The sequence below is a fragment of the Sceloporus undulatus genome, chromosome 1 (assembly GCF_019175285.1).
Source record: "Sceloporus undulatus isolate JIND9_A2432 ecotype Alabama chromosome 1, SceUnd_v1.1, whole genome shotgun sequence".
NCBI classification, from domain to species: Eukaryota; Metazoa; Chordata; class Lepidosauria; order Squamata; family Phrynosomatidae; genus Sceloporus; species Sceloporus undulatus.
The window spans coordinates 167,717,808-167,736,827 of NC_056522.1; the positions used below are offsets into that span (position 1 = coordinate 167,717,808).

The 19,020-nt window shown below is 41.0% G+C and overlaps 1 protein-coding gene across 3 annotated transcripts in view; it reads right to left on the bottom strand.

The window, feature by feature from the left end:
- Positions 1-617: 617 nt before the first annotated feature.
- The window catches only part of ASB18 (ankyrin repeat and SOCS box containing 18), a 54,819-nt gene continuing 36,416 nt past the window's right edge, over positions 618-19,020 (bottom strand). For all 3 annotated transcript variants that reach the window (XM_042445171.1, XM_042445170.1, XM_042445169.1), the window contains 3 exons: positions 4,869-5,373; positions 2,995-3,108; positions 618-1,246 (listed from right to left, as the gene is read on the bottom strand). In XM_042445171.1, coding sequence (XP_042301105.1) covers positions 1,061-1,246; positions 2,995-3,108; positions 4,869-5,373 — 805 coding nt within the window. In that variant the 3' untranslated portion in view covers positions 618-1,060. The remainder of the gene's footprint in view (positions 1,247-2,994; positions 3,109-4,868; positions 5,374-19,020) is intronic.

Sequence of the window (19,020 nt, forward strand, 5' to 3'; positions counted from 1 at the left end):
ATGCTGATTTCATGACACATTACCCTTAATCTTTTTGATTAAATTGAATTTAAACCAATTTGAGTAGCTGCATTAAAAAAAACAGCCACTAGTCTTACAGAATTTTGCAAAAAGGTAGAATTAACAGTTTATTCTATCACTTTTTGCATCTTTGGGAAGACATCTGTGCCATCCATGCCCTGAGCATGCTGGAAAGCTCCAAGTGTTAGGTTTGCTAGCTATAGCACATACCCACCCCTCCTCACTGTCTGTGTTTTCTGCTGCCCCCTATGCCTTACCTTTTTCATGCAGGGCCCAAGGGTTTTATCTTGGGCACCTTTGAACAGAGAACAGGAGACAGACTAGGAGACCCTTGAAGAAATTAAGGCCTGGCAATTTCCGAGGTCCCCCTTTCCTTTTGCATGGAGTCTGGCAACTGCTTCAGAGGGAAGAAGGTTATGGAATAAAGCCATCTGAATGACGTGTGTAATTCTCTATTACCCCCACAATCCTCCATCCACCCTGAATCCCATTGTAGAAAAAAGGTGGGATATAAATCCTTGAAATAAAAAAACGTAGTCTAATTGATTTTTTAAAATCCAAAAAAGTGAAAAAAATGTCATCAAGCATTGCTCATTCATACTTTATTAGCCCTTTGAAATAAAATTCTAACTAATGCAACGAGTCAGCTTTTACTGAAGTCCCAACATTTCAGTAAGAAATTCTTTTTCCTAAGTGCTGCTAATCTTCTACAGTATATATATTATTTGTACCATTTATATTACACCAATATATCACTAAAGAAGGAGTCTGTGAAACAGGCAATAAGCATCAAATCAAAATATTTTCACGGTACATCATACAGGAATGCTAGAGAAACATAAGCTCCATTTTGTTGTAAAGATCTCTGATCATATTAATACAGTGTCTCAAAGAGAGAGAGAGAGTGTGTGTGTGTGCATGCACACACATGCATTTTAATCAAAATGGTAAACACTTTATTCACAAACATGTCTGAAGTCCAAAAATTCCCCAGCGGGAATCGCCCCACAGCAATGAGATCTGGTTATTTGGCAATTTCTCAAAGCACAATACCCTCAGGTTCTAACAGAAGATAGTTTTGCAGTGGTTTAGGAACAGGCAGCATGGGGATGAGATAATGGCACCTACTGCCAAACCTTCCCCTGATTGCACACCGGCAAAGATGTTGGAGATGCCGGACTCTGGTTGTTTGACTGAAGAAGGACTCATAGAAAGCTGGATGCCTCTGAAAAAAAGGAGAAAATCAGTTTGCAAAGTCTGAACATCTGAAATGTAGTTTAGCTGTAATTAGTAGTCAATGTGTGTTGTGTCTTTCAAGTTGTTTCTGACTTATGAGGACCCTAAGGCAATCCTATCATGCGGGTTCCTTGGCAAGATGTCTTCAGAGGCGGTTTGCCATTGCCTTCCTCTAAGGTTGAGAGCATGTGACTTGCCCAAGGATACATTTCTAAATATGTGCTAATCATAACCCACCAATGTTTTAAAAACTCTAAGTGTCAAATATCTCAAAAATTACTTCTTGATCTCACCCAACGCTTCCAGTTCATCGCTTAGAAATCCTTTACTTCTAACTCCAAATTCTTAGGAGATTAACCCTTCAAATCAATTATAGCAATAGCAATAGCATTTCTTTAGCTCTTATCAGTGCACTTAAGCACTCTCTCAGTTTACAAAGTGTAAGCTAATTGCTCCCAACAGTCTGGGTACTCATTTTAGTGACCTCAGAAGGATGCAAGATTGAGTTGAGCTTGAGCCCTTGCCTCGGATTGAACTTACAACCTTGTGGTTTGTGAGCAAGTGGCTGCAGTACAGGCATTTAACCACTGCATCACCAAGGATTTCTTTAACTAGCTGTTTTTCAATGAATAAATTATATATCTCATTCCCAGTAATTAATGACTAAGAAAGGTTTTGAAATGATCTTGTTATCACTTACTGCTTCTGTGTAATTAAAAAATTAAAAATCCAAAGTGAAACACATATCATAAAACTACAAATTAAATTATGACAACAACATCATTAGGATTCAAATCCTAGTGCGGTCCTGATATCCCATACTGCGATACTTACAAATGTAACAGCATATCAGAAGTTAGAACAATGCTCATACTATTATACTGTCCAACTTTTTTTCCCATACAGGAATAATCAATTCTATCATTTAACCCTCTGGGGGTCAAAATGTCCAGTCTCAGAATCCACATAGTCTTTTTCATCAATGTTTTTAAAACCATTCTTTTTTGTTATACCTTACTAATTTGTCGCTATAGCTGCAAATTTTCCGCATTGTAAAAAACAACAGTCTTACTGGTTCTGGCATGGTCCAGAACTTCAGTGTTTTCAAACAGTATTTTCAAACATTTATGCCCAATCATCCTGGGCATAAAATACTGTTTGAAAACACTGAAGTTCTGGACCAGGCCAACCACTACCATGTCAGGATGCACAGGGAAGCCATTGAACCATTGAGATCCACAAACATCTGGATAATTTCAACCGGAAAGAAGAAACCCTTAAAGTGAACAAAATTTGGCTACCAGTCCTGAAGAATAGCAAAATAAGGACTCAGCAAATTCAAATGGGAAACCATTCAGAGTCAGGGCCTTTCCCAGCAGATAATGATCACCAATTAGCAGACATTAATCCTCATTTGCATTAGCCTCCCAGGCTGAGGCCAGCCATCAACACAGAACAATACACATACAAATCACGCCTGCATTCCCAGGCTCACACAGTATATATAGACCCACTTTTTCCAGGCAAGCATTCTCTGAAGATGCCAGCGAAACGTCAGAAAGAAACTCTGCTAGAACATGGCCACATAGCTCAAAAAACCCACAAAAAACAACAAAACAAATGCTGAATTGTGATATAAATCCTGTCTCTCTGTCTAAAAATAAAACCTCACTCAAAATTTAACAGAACAACTGAAATTCTGTGGTTGTATTGAGGCACAGTTCATTTAACACTTACCTGAAAATCTTCTTTTGGAATAACTTCTATCCACTTTTCAGAAATGGGCAGATGAGGATAGGAATTATACAGTATTTCAATGATCTCTGGCATAGAGGCACATGATTTCAGCACCTAGGGAGGCAGAGAAATCATAGTTTACCAGCAGGCCTATAGAAACTGCATGGTCCTGTCAAAATTTCTTTTACATCTGGCTCATAGCCAGCAGTGGTGGAAGTTAGCAGTCTTTAATATTATTGCCCCTATATCTGGCAAATAACATGGTTGCCAGATGTTGGTAAGGTGTTTTTTTTAACATGCACAAAACTATTAGTAAAAAGGGAAGAAATGTTTAATACAAAAAGTATGAATATTGCTAACAGAGCTAATCTTTTGGACACTGAAGCAATATCCAATTGGATTTGTTGGTATGGGATCCTTCGTATATAGATTACTGTATTGTATATACTCATGTGTAAGTCTAGAAATTTTAGTCAAAAAATTGACCCCCAAAATCTAACTAATCCACAGGTCAATGTAAGTACTATACTTTAACTCTCATAAAAATAGAAACCATTCCCTGGTGAAATGCAAGAGTGTAACCTGTCCTGAAAGCACAGACCCCCCTCTACTCTTTCATCCACCCATCCTTCAGTGTGAACACAAACAGGTATGCTTTCTGCAGTTTTGTAAGTTCTTTGCCATTGCTTCCCTTTGTTTCATCCTTTAGATTCCATGTTACATTGCCCCTAAGTTTTACCCTTGACATATCCATGGGTCATATAAAAATCTGTCAGTTTGGCCACAAAACCTGCCCTCGACTTATACATGAGGTCGACTTATAGTTGAGTATATACAGTACAAACCGCTTCTGCTTCTAGTGATCTCACCACTGCCATATTTCCACTCTTTCCCCAGTGATGTCAGATTACACCAGAAGCAGCAATAGATCTTCTTCTGTTCAATGCATATATAAGTATTCTCTCTCTTCCCCTCTGTGTGTGTGTGAGAGAGAGAGAGAGAAAGAAAGAAAGAGAGAGAGAGAGAAAGAGAGAGAGAGAGAGAGAGAACCTGTGCCTACTCAGCATACCAAGGACTTCATTGTACAACAAGAGTGGGCAACTACAAAAGGAGCGGGGGCCATTCCCCCCTTGCATTCTCCCAATGAGCATCACAGTGTTGTCATCACTTCTGTCCACCATTTTAGCCTGGTTTTTTTATGGTTTCTTTTGCCCTGGGGGCTCTGGAGGGGACAGAAATTACCACATTTGTGTCCAGCTTTGGGTATCTGGGGCTGGTTTTTGCCTGAAAATTGGGTGAGAAAAAAAAATCAAATTTTGTAAGGGTGTCTGGGGGTTATTTTGGCTCTCTTATGGTCATATGCAGCCTGTGGGCTGTACTTTACCCACCCTGTTGTACAAGCTGTTGATACCAAGTACATTTTGCTGCTTGCTTGGATGCTGAAAAATGCTTTCTCTGTTTTTTCGTGGCTCCAGGTTACTGCATTGTTGGGTTAACCAGGTTTTATTCAAATTCTGAGCCCAATCACCTGGTTGTATTGATGCCCATTTCTTCAGTTGACCCAGTAATTTTGGGTCTGCTTCCCAGTACCTGCCCACTTCTCTTTTAGTTGCATCACAAGGGCCCAGCACTCCACTCTTAGGAGTTAAACCTGAAATCTTAGGCAGTGGGACAGTAGCCCTGCTTATAATGAGCCAAGTCAACTATCCATCTAGAGAGGGAATGACTGATGATGGGCCTCCTACAAGATCACAAGCTGTGTCCTTCCTCTCTTCCATTTCCTGAAAGGCTTTAAGCTGTATTGCAGCATTTCAAGGCAGGAACAAGAGCTCAACAGATTGCAAAGTTTTCCCTCTCCTCTTGAGCACAAGTACCTTGACAAAAGCTGTAGGCCATATTTTTTGAGAGCCATGATTTAGCAAGGTTTGCACTGTGAAATGTGGCTTCAGCTCTTGTTTAAAAGCTGCGGCCTGCAGGACACAGGACATGGGATATGCTCCGTTGTAATCTATTGCATTGACATCAGCTCGTCTCTGCAGCAGGAGCTGGACCAAGCTGTGATTAGCATTCCTACAGGCCTTGTGAAGGGGAGTCTTTATTTCTTCATCCACAGTGTTCACATCTGCTCCATATGCCAGCAGCAGCTTGCATACTTGCAAGTAGCTATCTTGGTTCTCCATGTTCTTTGCTTCTCTGCAAGCTACACTGAGTGCTGTCTCTTCCAGACTGTTCTTCTTGTCCACAGTAGCACCATACCTCAAATACAGGTGCAAGTGGTTATAAAGGCCATGTTTGGCTGCTATGTGAAGAGGAGTTTCTTGATCTTCTTCGCTTGGTAGATTCACCAGGGCACCAAATCTCACCAAAGCTTTGGCACACCTATAAAGCAGGAACATTATCATTATATTTGCCAAAAAGGGCAAAGAATAAATTTTTATTATATTTATATGTTTATTAACTACATTTACACACCATCTTTCTATCAGAACAAGCAAGGGAACAAAATCATACATTGTTAAAAGCCAAGAAAGAGCACTAAAACCACTGATTTGTTATACTGATTTATTTTGCATTCTATGGCTTGCATCATGTGTTCTACTGTGAGTGGAAGGCCTCCATTCTTGAAATGGAAGGGCTTGGTTCTCAGATTAGATCCTTGCAAAAGAAAGCAATTACAATCCAGCCGTGTATTTTCATTAGTGCAAGACAATGTGGAATCTCTTGTACAAGGGATTCAAGATGCTTGCACAAGGTCCATGTTACCTGAAATCTTTCACTAGTTCATGCAGAATAGTTCACAGAAAAAAGAAACTGCCACAGTTTCTTCACTAGCATAAGGTCCATGTTACCTGAAAGCTTACACTAGTTCATGTATAATAGTTCACAGAAAAAAGAAATTGCCACAGTTTCTCCACTAGCTGGCCATAATACCCCCCCTAAAAAAGGAAAAGAGAAAGAAAGAATCTAATGGTGCCTTTGAGACTAACCAATTTATTTTAAAATCCCATCCCCTTCCATTTTATGCTGAAATTAGTAATATGGCTGTCTCCGCAAAAACTGTCTTTGTCAAGACACAGTTTTATAAATATAAGCACTGTTATTAAGGATGGCAAAATGAGAAAGAGGTGGCAGAGATGGCACTAAAATACAATTGCTCTTCAATTTTGTTGAGTAGAAACTTACCCTATATGATATCAATGCCTCTTGACATCAACAGTTCAGTTCTTCTTTGTTAATATTTAAGAAAGTAAAACTCAGCTGTGCTGTATGACATGGCTGCTGTTTTGAACATGTGGAGGGATTTTCTGCTGAATTAGGGCATTAGCCCACCAAGTCTAACATTGTCCATCTGTCCAGCACTCTGGCTGGTGGTGGTAGTAGCACCAATGCTCTGAGGCCAAGGAGTTTCCTGAGTCATCTAATCCAAGATGACAGGTGTTGGACTTGGATCCTTCTGTACAGTGTGCCCTTCGTATCCATAGGTTCTGTATTCACGGATTCAATCAACCATGGCTCAAAAATATTTTGCGAGGACGGGGGAAGATCCCCAAAAGCAAACTTTGATTTTGCTGTGTGCTGACTACTCTGATGTGTAGGCATAACCTTCTGTAGCCTTCCACCATTTCATAGATCCTCAGGCTTCTTCTGGCACTCATTTGAATTGTTTGTCATTTTATATAAAGGATACCATTTTACTATACCATTGTATTTAATGGGCATCCATGGATTTTGGTATCCACAGGAGGTCCTGGAACCAACCCCCAGGAGATACCAAGGGCCCATTATTGAGCTATTAATACTTTACAAATGACTGCTACCAAACAATAGAGCAAGTTTTGGGCTTTGTCTTATGAAGACTTCAGAACAGCATGTTTCCCTCACAAAACCCCTGTGCAATTGGTTAGGCTGAGAAGCTATGACTTGCCCATGGCTATCCAGGAAACTTTAGGAACAGGACTCTGAGCCTGGACTTTTGTCAGGGATATTTGCATCATACTGCCTCAAGGGATTTGCCAATATTCTTTTGGATTGTGTGGTTTGTGAACATTGGACAAGAGAGTTGATCAAATAGTCTGGTGCCAGTATGTTTTGAGAGAGAGGCAATAAAAGCACAATATTTTGTGGGTAGGATAATTTTTGTTGGTGAGATATTGTAGTTTCTCTGGATTCAGGCTGCAACATCTTTTTGTTATAATACAAATTCTCAATCCAATGATAACTCAAAAGATGTGTGGAATCAGATTTCATCAATATCATAGGCACCAGGTGAGGTGCACACTTTTTATTCTGTCTTTAGTTTTCAAACTGATTTCCTTTTGGTTCAGGGAAAATGATGGCTATGTCCATAATGTCTCCCTCTACACTCTCATGTGGCAGTGTTCATTTAACAAACAAGTTACCCTGCTCATTTAACAAACAAGTTACACACACTTCCCAACGCTGTGGGGCTCCAATTCCCTCAGCCGGGTCAGGGTGGTTAACATGGAGGCCCACAAGTTCCCACCTTTGTTTGGTGACATGATAGCCCTGTTTAAATATTTGAAGGGGTGTCATATTGAGGATGGAGCAAGCTCCAGAGAATAGGACACTGAACAATGGATGCAAGCTACAGGAAAAGAGATTCCTATCATGCCCAGCCTGGAGGATGACTCAGAGGACTCAGAGGTTGAGCCAGAGCCTCTGGGACCTGAGCCTGCAATTGGGGAGCCTGAGGCTATCTGTCTCTGCTATAGCAGAGTCTGTGATCTCTCCAGAGGTTCAGCAGCCAAGTCTACCTGGGGCTGAGTCTGTGGACATAGAGGATGATCAGGGAAGTGTGTCTACTTTCAGTGAGTGTCGAGCCGAAAGGGAGGGCCTTGGTTTGCAGAGGCTTTATCAGAAATGCGCTGGTAATCAGACACACCCAAACGCCTGCTGCCTGACAATATAAACAACTGGAGAATGTGTGTCTAGTTGCCAGTGATTATCTAGCCTTCTTGAGGAAAGACCCTGTCTGTGGCTCCCATGGCTCTTTGGACCGAACCCTTGCTTCTTGGACCATTGACCCATCTTGATTATCTGGAACCCTTGACCTTGGACTGCCTTATCGACCTGCCTATCTGATACCTTGAATCTTGAACCGTTTGACAACTCTTTTCGTAATCCCTCTTCTGATGCTGCATTTAGGTTCAAAGACTGTGTTGCTTTACACTGACTCTGCTGGGTGGTGGTTTGTTTGTTTGGGAACTAGGCTGGTCTTATCAGCCATTTGGCTGCTTTCCTGGACAATTCCACCTAAACATTCAGAGGAACTTCCTGACAATAAGAATTGTTCCATAGAAGAACACACTCCCTTGGAGTGTAGTGGAGTCTCCTTCTTTGAAGGTCTTTAAGCAGAGGCTGGATGGCCATCTGTCAGGGATGTTTTGATTGAGAGTTCCTGCATGGCAGAATGGGGTTGGACTGGATGGCCATTGAGGTCTCTTCCAGCTCTATGATTCTGTCATTCTATGATTCTAAGGCAATGTGAATGCCTCTGTGTGTGTGTGTGTGTGTGTGTGTGTGTGTGTGTATATATATATATATTAATGTTAATAGGGAAAGTGAAATAGAAGGAAGTCTGCCTCCCATCCCTATGTATATCTGTCTAAGCCATGGGCTTTGCATCTTATTATTAAGGCATTCTTAGGTTGCCTTGTATATAGAGAAAATGCAACTGAGTGTACATTATTTGATCATTTGTAAAAACCTGCAGTGACCCATTTTCCTTCCTGCATGGTAAGGAAGGAACAGTGCAGTGCCTCTCTTTTGCACAAAAGTGGGGTCCATATTCATCATATGTTCTTTCTTTACTGGTTAAGTTTAAAAAGCAGGTTTCGACCTTTCGTGACAGCAGATTGGGGAATTTGGTGGGATTTAGATCAGTATTTAGAAACCAATGGTGGTCAGGTCAAATAAATTTGCAAAAAATACCAGGACTCACAGTCTGTTTGGAAATTCTGTAATCATACAGTAGGATTCTTCCTCCAGAAAGCACACCTTCCTAGACCTTCTGTGCGACGTCTAACTGTTATTACATTTTCCCTTGCTCTCCTTATAAACTCACTAGGGGACTACAGATAGCAGAAGGGACAAAATATGTGGAAGCCTGCAAACATCTGTACACAAGGAATGCAGCGAGTCTTTCAGGAGTTGAAACCTTTATTCAAAATATTTTTAACAAGCTTAAGTGCCTCCACAGACACCCAGAAGAGGCAAAGCAGAAATTCCTCTGGTGGTTGCTTTTACACATTGCAATAAATCCCTTTCTTTGTGAAAGCTCCTGGAGAGCCTCAGCAGAAGGGACAAAGGGTAGAGGATGCTGTTTTTGGTTTGCCCCATAGTTGTTTTTAGTTCACAGAATTGCCCCTCCTCCACATCTGCTTAATTTTTTAATTTTAATTTTTAATTTTTTACTTTGTGGAGGTTTACTATGTGGGGAGATATGGGAATTCTCTTCATCATTCTGTAGACAGAAAAATGTATTATGGGTGGTTATTTTGTCTTGATAAAAAGACTGCAGAAAGACATATTAAGCAATCTCTTCCATGGGTTCTTCTTCCAATGAGGCATAGGTAGTTTAAGCTGGGTTTTTTTAATTCACACACATGAAACTCACAGGAAAAATGAGTTGTTGTTGTGTGCCTTCAAGTCATTTCTGACTTATAGCAACCCTATCATGGTTTTTTTTTTTTTGCAAGATTTGTTCCGAGGAGATTTTCCATTGCCTTCCCCTGAGGCTGAGAGTGTGTGACTTGCCCAAGGAAACCCAGTGGGAAGAGAGTGCAAGGCAATCTCTCTTGGAACACTTTCACCTTCCAGAATTATAGTGCTATGATTCCCCTTGAGCTGCCATGGCTGCCTCCTTGTGGAATCCTCTTGGTATTTGCTAGTTTGGTCAGAGGCCCCAGAGGAGGATTCTCTGGTTGTGGATTCCAAAGGCCTCAATGAACAATCTCGGGATTCCGCAGGATGAAACAATGGCAATTAAAGTGAAACCATAATGCTATAGTTGTGTAGCGTGAAAGAATTCAGCCCCTGTGACATGAAAGTAATAATAACCACAGTGTTGTCATAAGGATTACAAAAACAGAATGTCTCTGCAGCTCTTTGAAAATATACCTGAAGTAGTTCAGTGAAAAAAGGCATACCACATGGAGCTTACTGCAACCAATTGATGTTGCTCTACTGACAGAAATCTCTTTGATCAAACAAGGCTTCTGTCAATAGAAGTATAGTGTCTAGATCAAGAGAAGTAATAGTGCAATTCTATTCTGCTTTGGTCAGTCCTCATCTGGGATACTGCATCCAGTTCTGGGCACCAAAATTCAAGGATATTGAGAAGCAGGAGTGTGTCCAGAGGAGGGTCTGGAAACCATGCCCTATGAGGAAAGGCTTAGGAAACTGGAGATGTTTAGTCTGGAGAAGAGAAGGTTAAGAGGCGATATGATAGCCCTGTTTAAGTATTTGAAGAAGTATCATAATGAGAATGGAGCAAGCTTGTTTTCTGCTGCTCCAGAGAATAGGACCCGGAGCAACAGATGCAAGTTAGAGAAAAAGAGATTCCACCAAAACATTAGGAGGAACTTCCTGATAGTAAGAGCTGTTTGATAGTGGAACACACTTCCTTGGATTGTGGTGGAGTCTCTCTCTTTGGAGGTTTTTACACAGAGGATGGATGGCCACCTGTCGGGGGTGCTTTGATTGTGAATTCTGCATGGCAGAAAGGGTTTGAATTGGATGGCCCTTTCAACTCTATGATTCTACAAATAGAACGAGGAGAAGGACATTCTGGAAAATCCTCCCCAACCCCCACTTCTTCCCAAATCTGCTCTAGAGGGTGAGGAGACCTTTTGGAACAGCAAAGGAGGGGACATAGGTTTCGACTATTAAAGTTTTTAACACCTGAATATTTGTACTTTTCTTACACAGGGGCTGGACAGACCACCCTAAAAGGGCAGGCTGGAGCCTCCCATTTTTGTTCCCAAGGGACACCATAGCAACCAAACTGCATGGTATCCCTCTGCACCAAAAAGAACCCAGAAAAACTGGTTTAAGTCCGTGCGGCGGAAGTCCTGAGTGCACCATTGGTGCACTGTGGCACATCAGTGACATAAGTGACGTGCAGTGACGTCTATATGCTGCTTATCACTTACACCATGATGGCAGCCCCTGTGTGATGGGAGGCTGCCATCATGGCACTGCTATTATGTGCTAGGGTTCGGGAGTGTGCAGTTGGTGCATGCTCCTGAACCCTAGAATTGATGCCAACACGCTATTTCCCACCGTCTGTCTTGGGCCACAGTCTTTTGGTGGAATATATTTTACACTGTATCTTTACTGGCCACATTGTGTTTTTATATGTGCTGCCCAAATAATTTTGATTATGTGGAAACACAGAAATGCCACGAAAGGTAGCCACCTATTTCTTGGATGAAGCATAGCAATATCTTTTTGGAAATTGGAGAAAATGTTTAAGATTGTGAAATAAACAAGGTCTTATGGCTTGCTGTGCCCAGAGATGTCAAAAAGGCACACTAAATAAAGACTGCCGCATCATAATCATGTTAAGCAGCTGCAGTACCCCATGGAATCTATTTGCAACACTTCTTGCATTCTTGTAGAGAAAATCCCCACAGTGCTGTGTAGTCCAGTGGTCTCAGGCTAGGGAAACTGGCAATTGTTTTTCCTAATATGCCAGGGACCAGAACCTATATTTGTGCCATTCCCTTCAACTGTGCCATTGGAAACTTGCTGCGATATGGCAAGTTACTGGGACCAACACTTTGAATAGCACCGATATGGACAACCTCTGTTAGATACTTCCATTTTTAATCTTACATGTTTGCAACTGGAGAGCCAGTATGGCATAGTGGTTTCAACTTTGGATTGCGACTCTGGAGACTAGGGTTCAAATCCCAGCTCAGCCATGAAATCTACTGGGTGATCTTGGGCAAGTTGCATGCGCTCAGCCTCAGCGGATGGCAATGACAAACCTCCTCTGAACAAATCTTGCCAAAAAACAAAACAAAACAAAAAAAACCATGCTAGGTCTTAGAGTTACCGTAAGTCTGAAATGACTTGAAGGCACACAACACACACAACATGTTAGTACCAGGTGAGGGTGGGTAGGTGTCCACAATTTTAGCTTTTCCCCCCCACACATAAAAAAGAGCTGTTGAAAGCTGAAGTTCTTTTCTAAGCTTCAATTTTAGCCCAAACAAGTTATGATTCCTAGAACACTGCAACAAAGTGACTCTTTCCTGACCCTCCATATATTTGATCAAGCAGTAGTCAGGGCTGTTCTGTACTTTTCTGTACTGTTCTGTCATTGTTACCAGAAGAAATAAATGTTCTGTAACTACACCAAATGTGACCTGGGCTGCTGTGGAACACTGTTAGGGCTGCTGCACAGGAGCAAGGAAGCTTTACAAATTAATCACAGGCTATTTCAACTGAGGGGGCAGGGAACCTTCATATACACTTTATTTTAAATGCGGAAAGGAAAGATGTGGATAGGCAGAAGCCCAAAACTCACAGCTACCAACACTTGCCCTGAAAAGATTTCTTTCTGAATAGATTTAAGGAATGGGTAGTATGAGTGGAGAAGGCATATAGACCAGTGGTAGAGTGTATGTCTAGTATGTTTAGCATAAAATCCTGTGCTGTTAAATGGTTTCAAGTGGAAATGTCCTCTCAATGAACAGAGCCATTAGCTCAATGCAAAGATATATGGACCAATGGTCTGATTCTTTCTCATGTGTTTAGGAGGCCTAAACACAAAGGTTGGTCCCAGTTAGAGTACACCCATTCTGTCAATGGAACTTACTTAAATCTTCCCTCTCCCATGATTCCCCAGACATCCCAGGGCAACCATTTTTTTACTTTGGAGTTTATCACAGTAGCGAGATCCCGTGGGAAAATGGGAATTAATGTGATATAATGTGAAGATAACCAGGAAATGCCCAAAGTTTATCACACAATGTCACAGTTAACGTGAAGTTAACCTGCAGTTAAAGCGGAGGAAACCACCAGCTTTTTAAATTTGGGACAAACATTATTTCTTTTTAGTAGCAATTAGTGTGATAAACTTTCCAAATCTGCAAGTTCTGTTTAAATTCAAATTTAACTTAACTCTCGTTTAACTCCCGTTTTCTCACGAGATCCCACTTGTGTGATAAAGCTCTTTGGGTGGGCTGCCTCTCCCAGAAGCCTTCAGGAGTAGTGATTCACCTTTTAATAGGTTATGGGGCTTCCTTCCATACTAAAACAAATGTCCCCTCTTTACAACCAGAAGTGGGTTTGTAGCCATTTCTAGTTTTGTGTTTTATTTTCCTTTTGAGTACTTTTAGTAGTGTCTGGTACCTATGGAGATCTAGGGTCAAAAAATCAGCTCCCAAGCCTACTTTATTGTTGGTGCTATTTGTTGTTGTTGTTGTTGCTTGCTTTCAAATTGTTTTTGACAAATGGTGACTCTAAGGAGAACCTGTCATGGGTCACCCAGTGGGTTTCCATAACTTAGCAGAGAAGTGAACTCTGATCTCCAGAGTCCTAGTCAAGCTGGCTCTCAAGCCTGCTTTACTATGAGTTAACTAGCATCAACCATCTGCTCATAGAGCTGGTGTGTGTCTAGCATCACTACATAACTGTAATCTTTTCTCAGAGTCTGGAAAGGTTTTTTTTTTAAAAAACCAATTTATTTCTGTTATACACTCCTTGCAAAGGTAATTCATTTTAATTTATGGTTAGAATATTTTTTAAAAAACCAACTCATTACATTTTGGTTACATTTTATACTCTTTTGAAAAAAATACACCCTTAGAATTTGGGAAGAGAATGGCATAAAACCTCCTCAAAATGTCTTTCAAATGGCTAAAATGCTCTTTGAAAATTATTTTTAAAAATAGTTAGAAATCTTGCTTTATACATCTCTGCTATGACTTTGTTCCCACTTGTAAATTCACTTTTGAAATGCCCCCCCCCAATAATTGTTTATAAGTAACTTGTAACACATTATTTCCAAACTCATTATTTTCCACGTTTAAGACTATTTGGGTATATTTTTCTGAAGCAGCGAAAGCTGACAAAGCTTTGAACAATCATAAGGGACACGTTCTGTCTTCACAATATTACTTTACATTCACTGCTTAAAATACCTTCTGACAAACAGAAGAGGCTTAGACAGTCCGCTGCAATGCTTTTAGTGTAAGTAAATTAATGTGATAAGCTAGTCTAAATGAATCAAAATGACTGCTGCTTTGCTAGGAGATGTTGACACTGCAGTTGATGAAAAGGTTGACACAGTCACAGAGCAAGGTCAAATCTTCTAGCAGATGGAAAGATGGCTGGCAACAAAGCCAGTCCAAGGGGCCCTTTACAGATTCCTTAAATCTAGATTTCCGCGTGGATGGGGAACATCAACCAAAGAAGGGGCATTTACACATATGAGAGTGAGATCTTAATGAGAGACACAAAAGAGGTTTTCATATAATTTGATGGTAGGAAATTTTACAAAATAGTCTGAATTTTACAAAATAGTTGTTGTTGTGTGTCTTCAAGTTGTTTCCAACTTATGGTGACCCTAAGGTGAAACTACTGTGGGATTCTCTTGACAAGGTTTGCTCATATGAGATTTGCCATTGTTTTTCTTAGAGGCTGAGTGAGTTTCATTTGCCTAAGATAATTTGGTGGTTTCCATGGCGGAGCAGGGATTGTAGTTGAACCCTCACACTACTATACCACATTGGACATTGTCAGACAAGGGAAATTGGAAGTATAATCCAATGGCAATTCAAACGCAATCATGGGGTTTAGCGTTATTGCATGATAGACGCAATTTCGGGCAATGGGAAGTCAGTCTGAACGCAATCATGGGGTTTCACGATATTGCATGAGAGGTGATCACATGCAATTTCGGGCAATGGCAAGCTATTTTTGGGCAATGGGAAGTCAGTTCGAACGCAATTCGAATTCACGTAAATTCGCTGAATTAGCAAATTCACATGAATGCGTTCTGGCCCCACTTCCCTTTCATTCAAAATTAAGAGAAATTCCTCCCGTGTGATAAACTCCCTTGTTAGGCCCAAATAAAGACACTACACCAACATTGGTAGAATTCAATGATGTAGCCGTATTGTCAATCTTGCTTTGTTGGCAAAATCAGTCACTGTTGTTGTAATACAAAGAGAGATCTTGTAGCATCTTTGACACTAACCGGAAGAAAGCAATTGGCATCATGAGCTTTCATAGACTTCAGTCTACTTCCTCCGATGCATTTGGTGCAGTGGAAGCCAGGTACAGACATATATATGCCATTGGTATGTGAAGATGCGTTGGTATACGCACATACCAATGGCATATGTGTACTGTAGCTTCCACTCCACCAAATGCATCGGAGGAAGTAGACTGAAGTCTATGAAAGCTCATACTGCCAATTGCTTTCTTTCACTTAGTCTCAAAGGTGTTACAAGATCTCTCTGTGACTATAATTTTGCCAACAAAGCAAGGTTGAAAATTACTGTGTGAATGTTTGCCCCTAGAACCAGCGTGGAGTTGTGTTTGGCATGTTGTTAACTTATTTATTAAAATATTTTTATCCAGCCCTTCATCTGAAGATCTCAGGACAGCTTACAATAAAATTAACTTAAAAATAATTACAAAAGTTTAAAAGATTAAAATATATATATTAAACCATTTCCCATTTAAAACCAGAGTATGTAAAACTGGTTAAAATAATTTTGAATAATATAACTGTAAAACATGCGCAACTTGGATAAAATCAGTTTGGCCCAAAAGCCTTAGTAAAAAGACAGGTTTTAAAGTGGTGCTGAAATTATTCTAACTTTGGCACCTATTTGGCCAACAGAAGGAGGGAATTCCACAAATGGTGTGCTCCTTCAGAAAAGGCCCTCACCCATGATGGGGTGCCCTCCTCCTACTGATGGGGCATGGAGGAGGGCCCTTCCAATAGATCTCAATTCTCAGGACTAGAAATGTTGGACTAGGATTCTGGGAGATCAAGTTTCTAATCCCAGCTCAATCATGGAAACCCATTGGGTGACATTGGGCAAGTCGGAATCTCTCAGGTCCAAAACACACTGCAGAAATAATCTAGTTTGAGACCGCTTTAACTGCCCTGGCTCAAAGCTAGGGAACTTGAAGTAGTCTTCTCTGTTGGAGAGCTTTGATGCCACAATAAATGACAATTCCCAGGATTTCCTAGCACTGAACCAGGGTAGTTAAAGCGGTTTCAAAATGGATTATTTCTGTTGTGTGTTTTGGACCTCAGTCTCTGACAAAGACAATGTCAAAACTCTTCTGAATAAGTCTTGCCAACAAAACTGAATGACAGGTTTGCCGTAAGTTAGAGTTGACTTAAAAACATACAAAACAACAACAACAACAACACTTTTCAGCAAGGGTTTTGTCTGTTACAACAAAGTCAACAGATGACAAGTAGCAGAAGCAGCTACAAAAACGACAAATTCCTACATTTTTAGGAAGCAAACTCATCTTTAGGCAATTGTGTGAGCAATCCAGAATAAGTCATATTATACATATGCTTGTGAAATAGAAGCCAATGAGTATTTCTGAGGACAGAGTTGCAATTGCTTTGCAGGTGGCTAGGACCGAAGTGAAGGAGGTATTCCCTCCTCGGCCTGAGTAGAGGCAAGACTTCTCCCTTCCCTTCTTTCTGTGACAGGAACCCCCTTCACTTTCCAATTCATACAAACCCCCCCCCCCCCTTTTTAGCTACGTATTTTACATATGCAGTGAACTTTCTTTGTAAGGAGGATATGCTCCAAATGTTTGCTAAATGAAGGCATAGATCCGCAGCAATGGCTGATGAGCAAAAGGAAAGCTTTTCTAAGACAGTTTCCTCTTTTCCAGAAGTCTAGGGACACCCGTGGGGGCCTTTGTCCTTCAAGACAGCTTACTGTGTCTCTTGGCCTCCTTCTTTATGTGCTCCCCAAGCAGACGCGCACTGTCACACTGCAGACCCTAAAAGTTCTAGCCCTGCGTTCACCTCTTGAACCCCCTTCTGCTGTTTGGTGTAATTAACCGAGAGGTAGTGATGAAAAGGAAGCACAGAGGTGAATACCCTGCCTTGGATGCTCAGCTCCCTGGAGGCTCGGCAGGGTGCCTCCTGAACAGCAAGGGGCTCCTTCTGTTTTATCTTAAGTAACCAACCTTATTAAGTTAAAAATAGCCCCGAAAACAGACGTGGATGGAATGCACTAACATGGCTGGAAGGAAAGTGGGTGGGTGAGTGGGTGGGGGACATTGTTTACTGGAAAAGTTTGCACTGGCTGTGCTATTTCTAGGCAGTTGATAGTTTGGGACAGAAGATATCTGGCAGGGTTGCTTTCCAAGTAGACAGGGCTGGGCATACAGCTTAAACACTTCAACAGACAGCCAACTCTACTAATCACATCAGATTTCTAAAAATAATCAGTTCTCCAAAAGACACTTTACACAGCTCTTTCTCTGTCTGGCCTTCCTTCCTTCCTTCCTTCCTTCCTTCCTTCCTTCCTTCCTTCCTTCCTTCCTTCCTTCCCTCCCTCCCTCCTTCCTTCCTTCCTTCCTTCCTTCTTTATTTCTCTCTTTCATATGTAAAAAGTGCCATCTTGTTCAAGAAGTACTTCTTGTCTTATGGTCACATCCAGTTTGCTCCCCACCCCTCTCTCTCAATTTGGGAGCAGAATCAAGAGGAATCATCTTTTTCAACCGTCTCCTTATCTTCTAAGGCAGCGTTTCTCAAACATTTTACCCTTGTGACCCCCTTTACATCTACATGTGGATGTTGCTCCCCTCTCTCAACAAAGTATATGGCTATTTTTGTTGTTGTTCAGTGTGCATATTTTATGTATATTCCCATTTTAACATTCTATAAGGAAGTAACATTGCCCAAACTGGAACAGTTTTATTTAAATAAATTCAAGACTTAACACATATGTAAACTGTACACATACTGTCTTACAAAAGCCATGCTTAAATAAGCCAGTGCTCACAGATATGTACACAGTCATGTTCTTTCAGTCTTCTACCCACACACATACTCATTTACTCTCTCACACAAAAACATTCATTTTCTTATGTATTCCACCATACACAAGTGCAAATACTGTACATAAAAACTGATGTAGAGGGTGACTGTATGTGAGAGAGAGACAGAATTTGTGTGGAAGATTGTGTGTGAATGAACATATCGGAGGGAGAGAGTCAGAAAAAGAGCATTACTAAGAATAATAATAATTTGTTTTGTTTATATACCGCTATTCCAAAGATCATAGCGGTGAACAGCAAGTAAGCTAATTAGCAAGTAAGCTAATTTGCCCCCAACAGTCTGGGTACGCATTTTAGCTCCCTCCTCGGAAGGATGCAAGCCTGAGTCGAGCTTGGGCCCTTTTGCTGGTCTTGAACTCACAACCTTGTGGTTTTGAGTAAATGGCTGCAGTACAGGTATTTAACCACTGCACCACCAGGGCATTAGAGTGAAAGATAGAAGTTGGCAGCATGAGCTTTCATAGACTTAATTCTACTTCCTCAGATGCATGTGAGGAAGTAGACTTAAATTTATGAAAGCTCATGCTTCCAACTTGTTTCTTTCAATTAGTCTCAAAGGTACTATTAGATCTCTATACACACTGATTCTACAGACTAACATGGCTATATCTTTGAAGTATAAGAATTAGCGTCTGAGCGAAAGTCACTCATACACTGAGAGACATACCATGGGTGTGTAAGAGAATGTGTTGCATCTGCAGCAATGTTTCATCCTGAGAACAGGGCGATGATGGAACAAGTGGAGGAAAAAGCAGCAGCTGCATAAGATGACCCTACGCCCCGTGACCACAATCCACTAGCTTCCCTGCTCTACTCCTCCTCCCTCAGGCTGAAATGACTGCTCCAAACATCCTCCTCATTTTTCTCTTCCCTTTCAGGACAGAAGATGTTGGGAAGAGGAATAGAAGGAGAGTGGTGGGAAGGGGGGGGAGAGGGGAAATC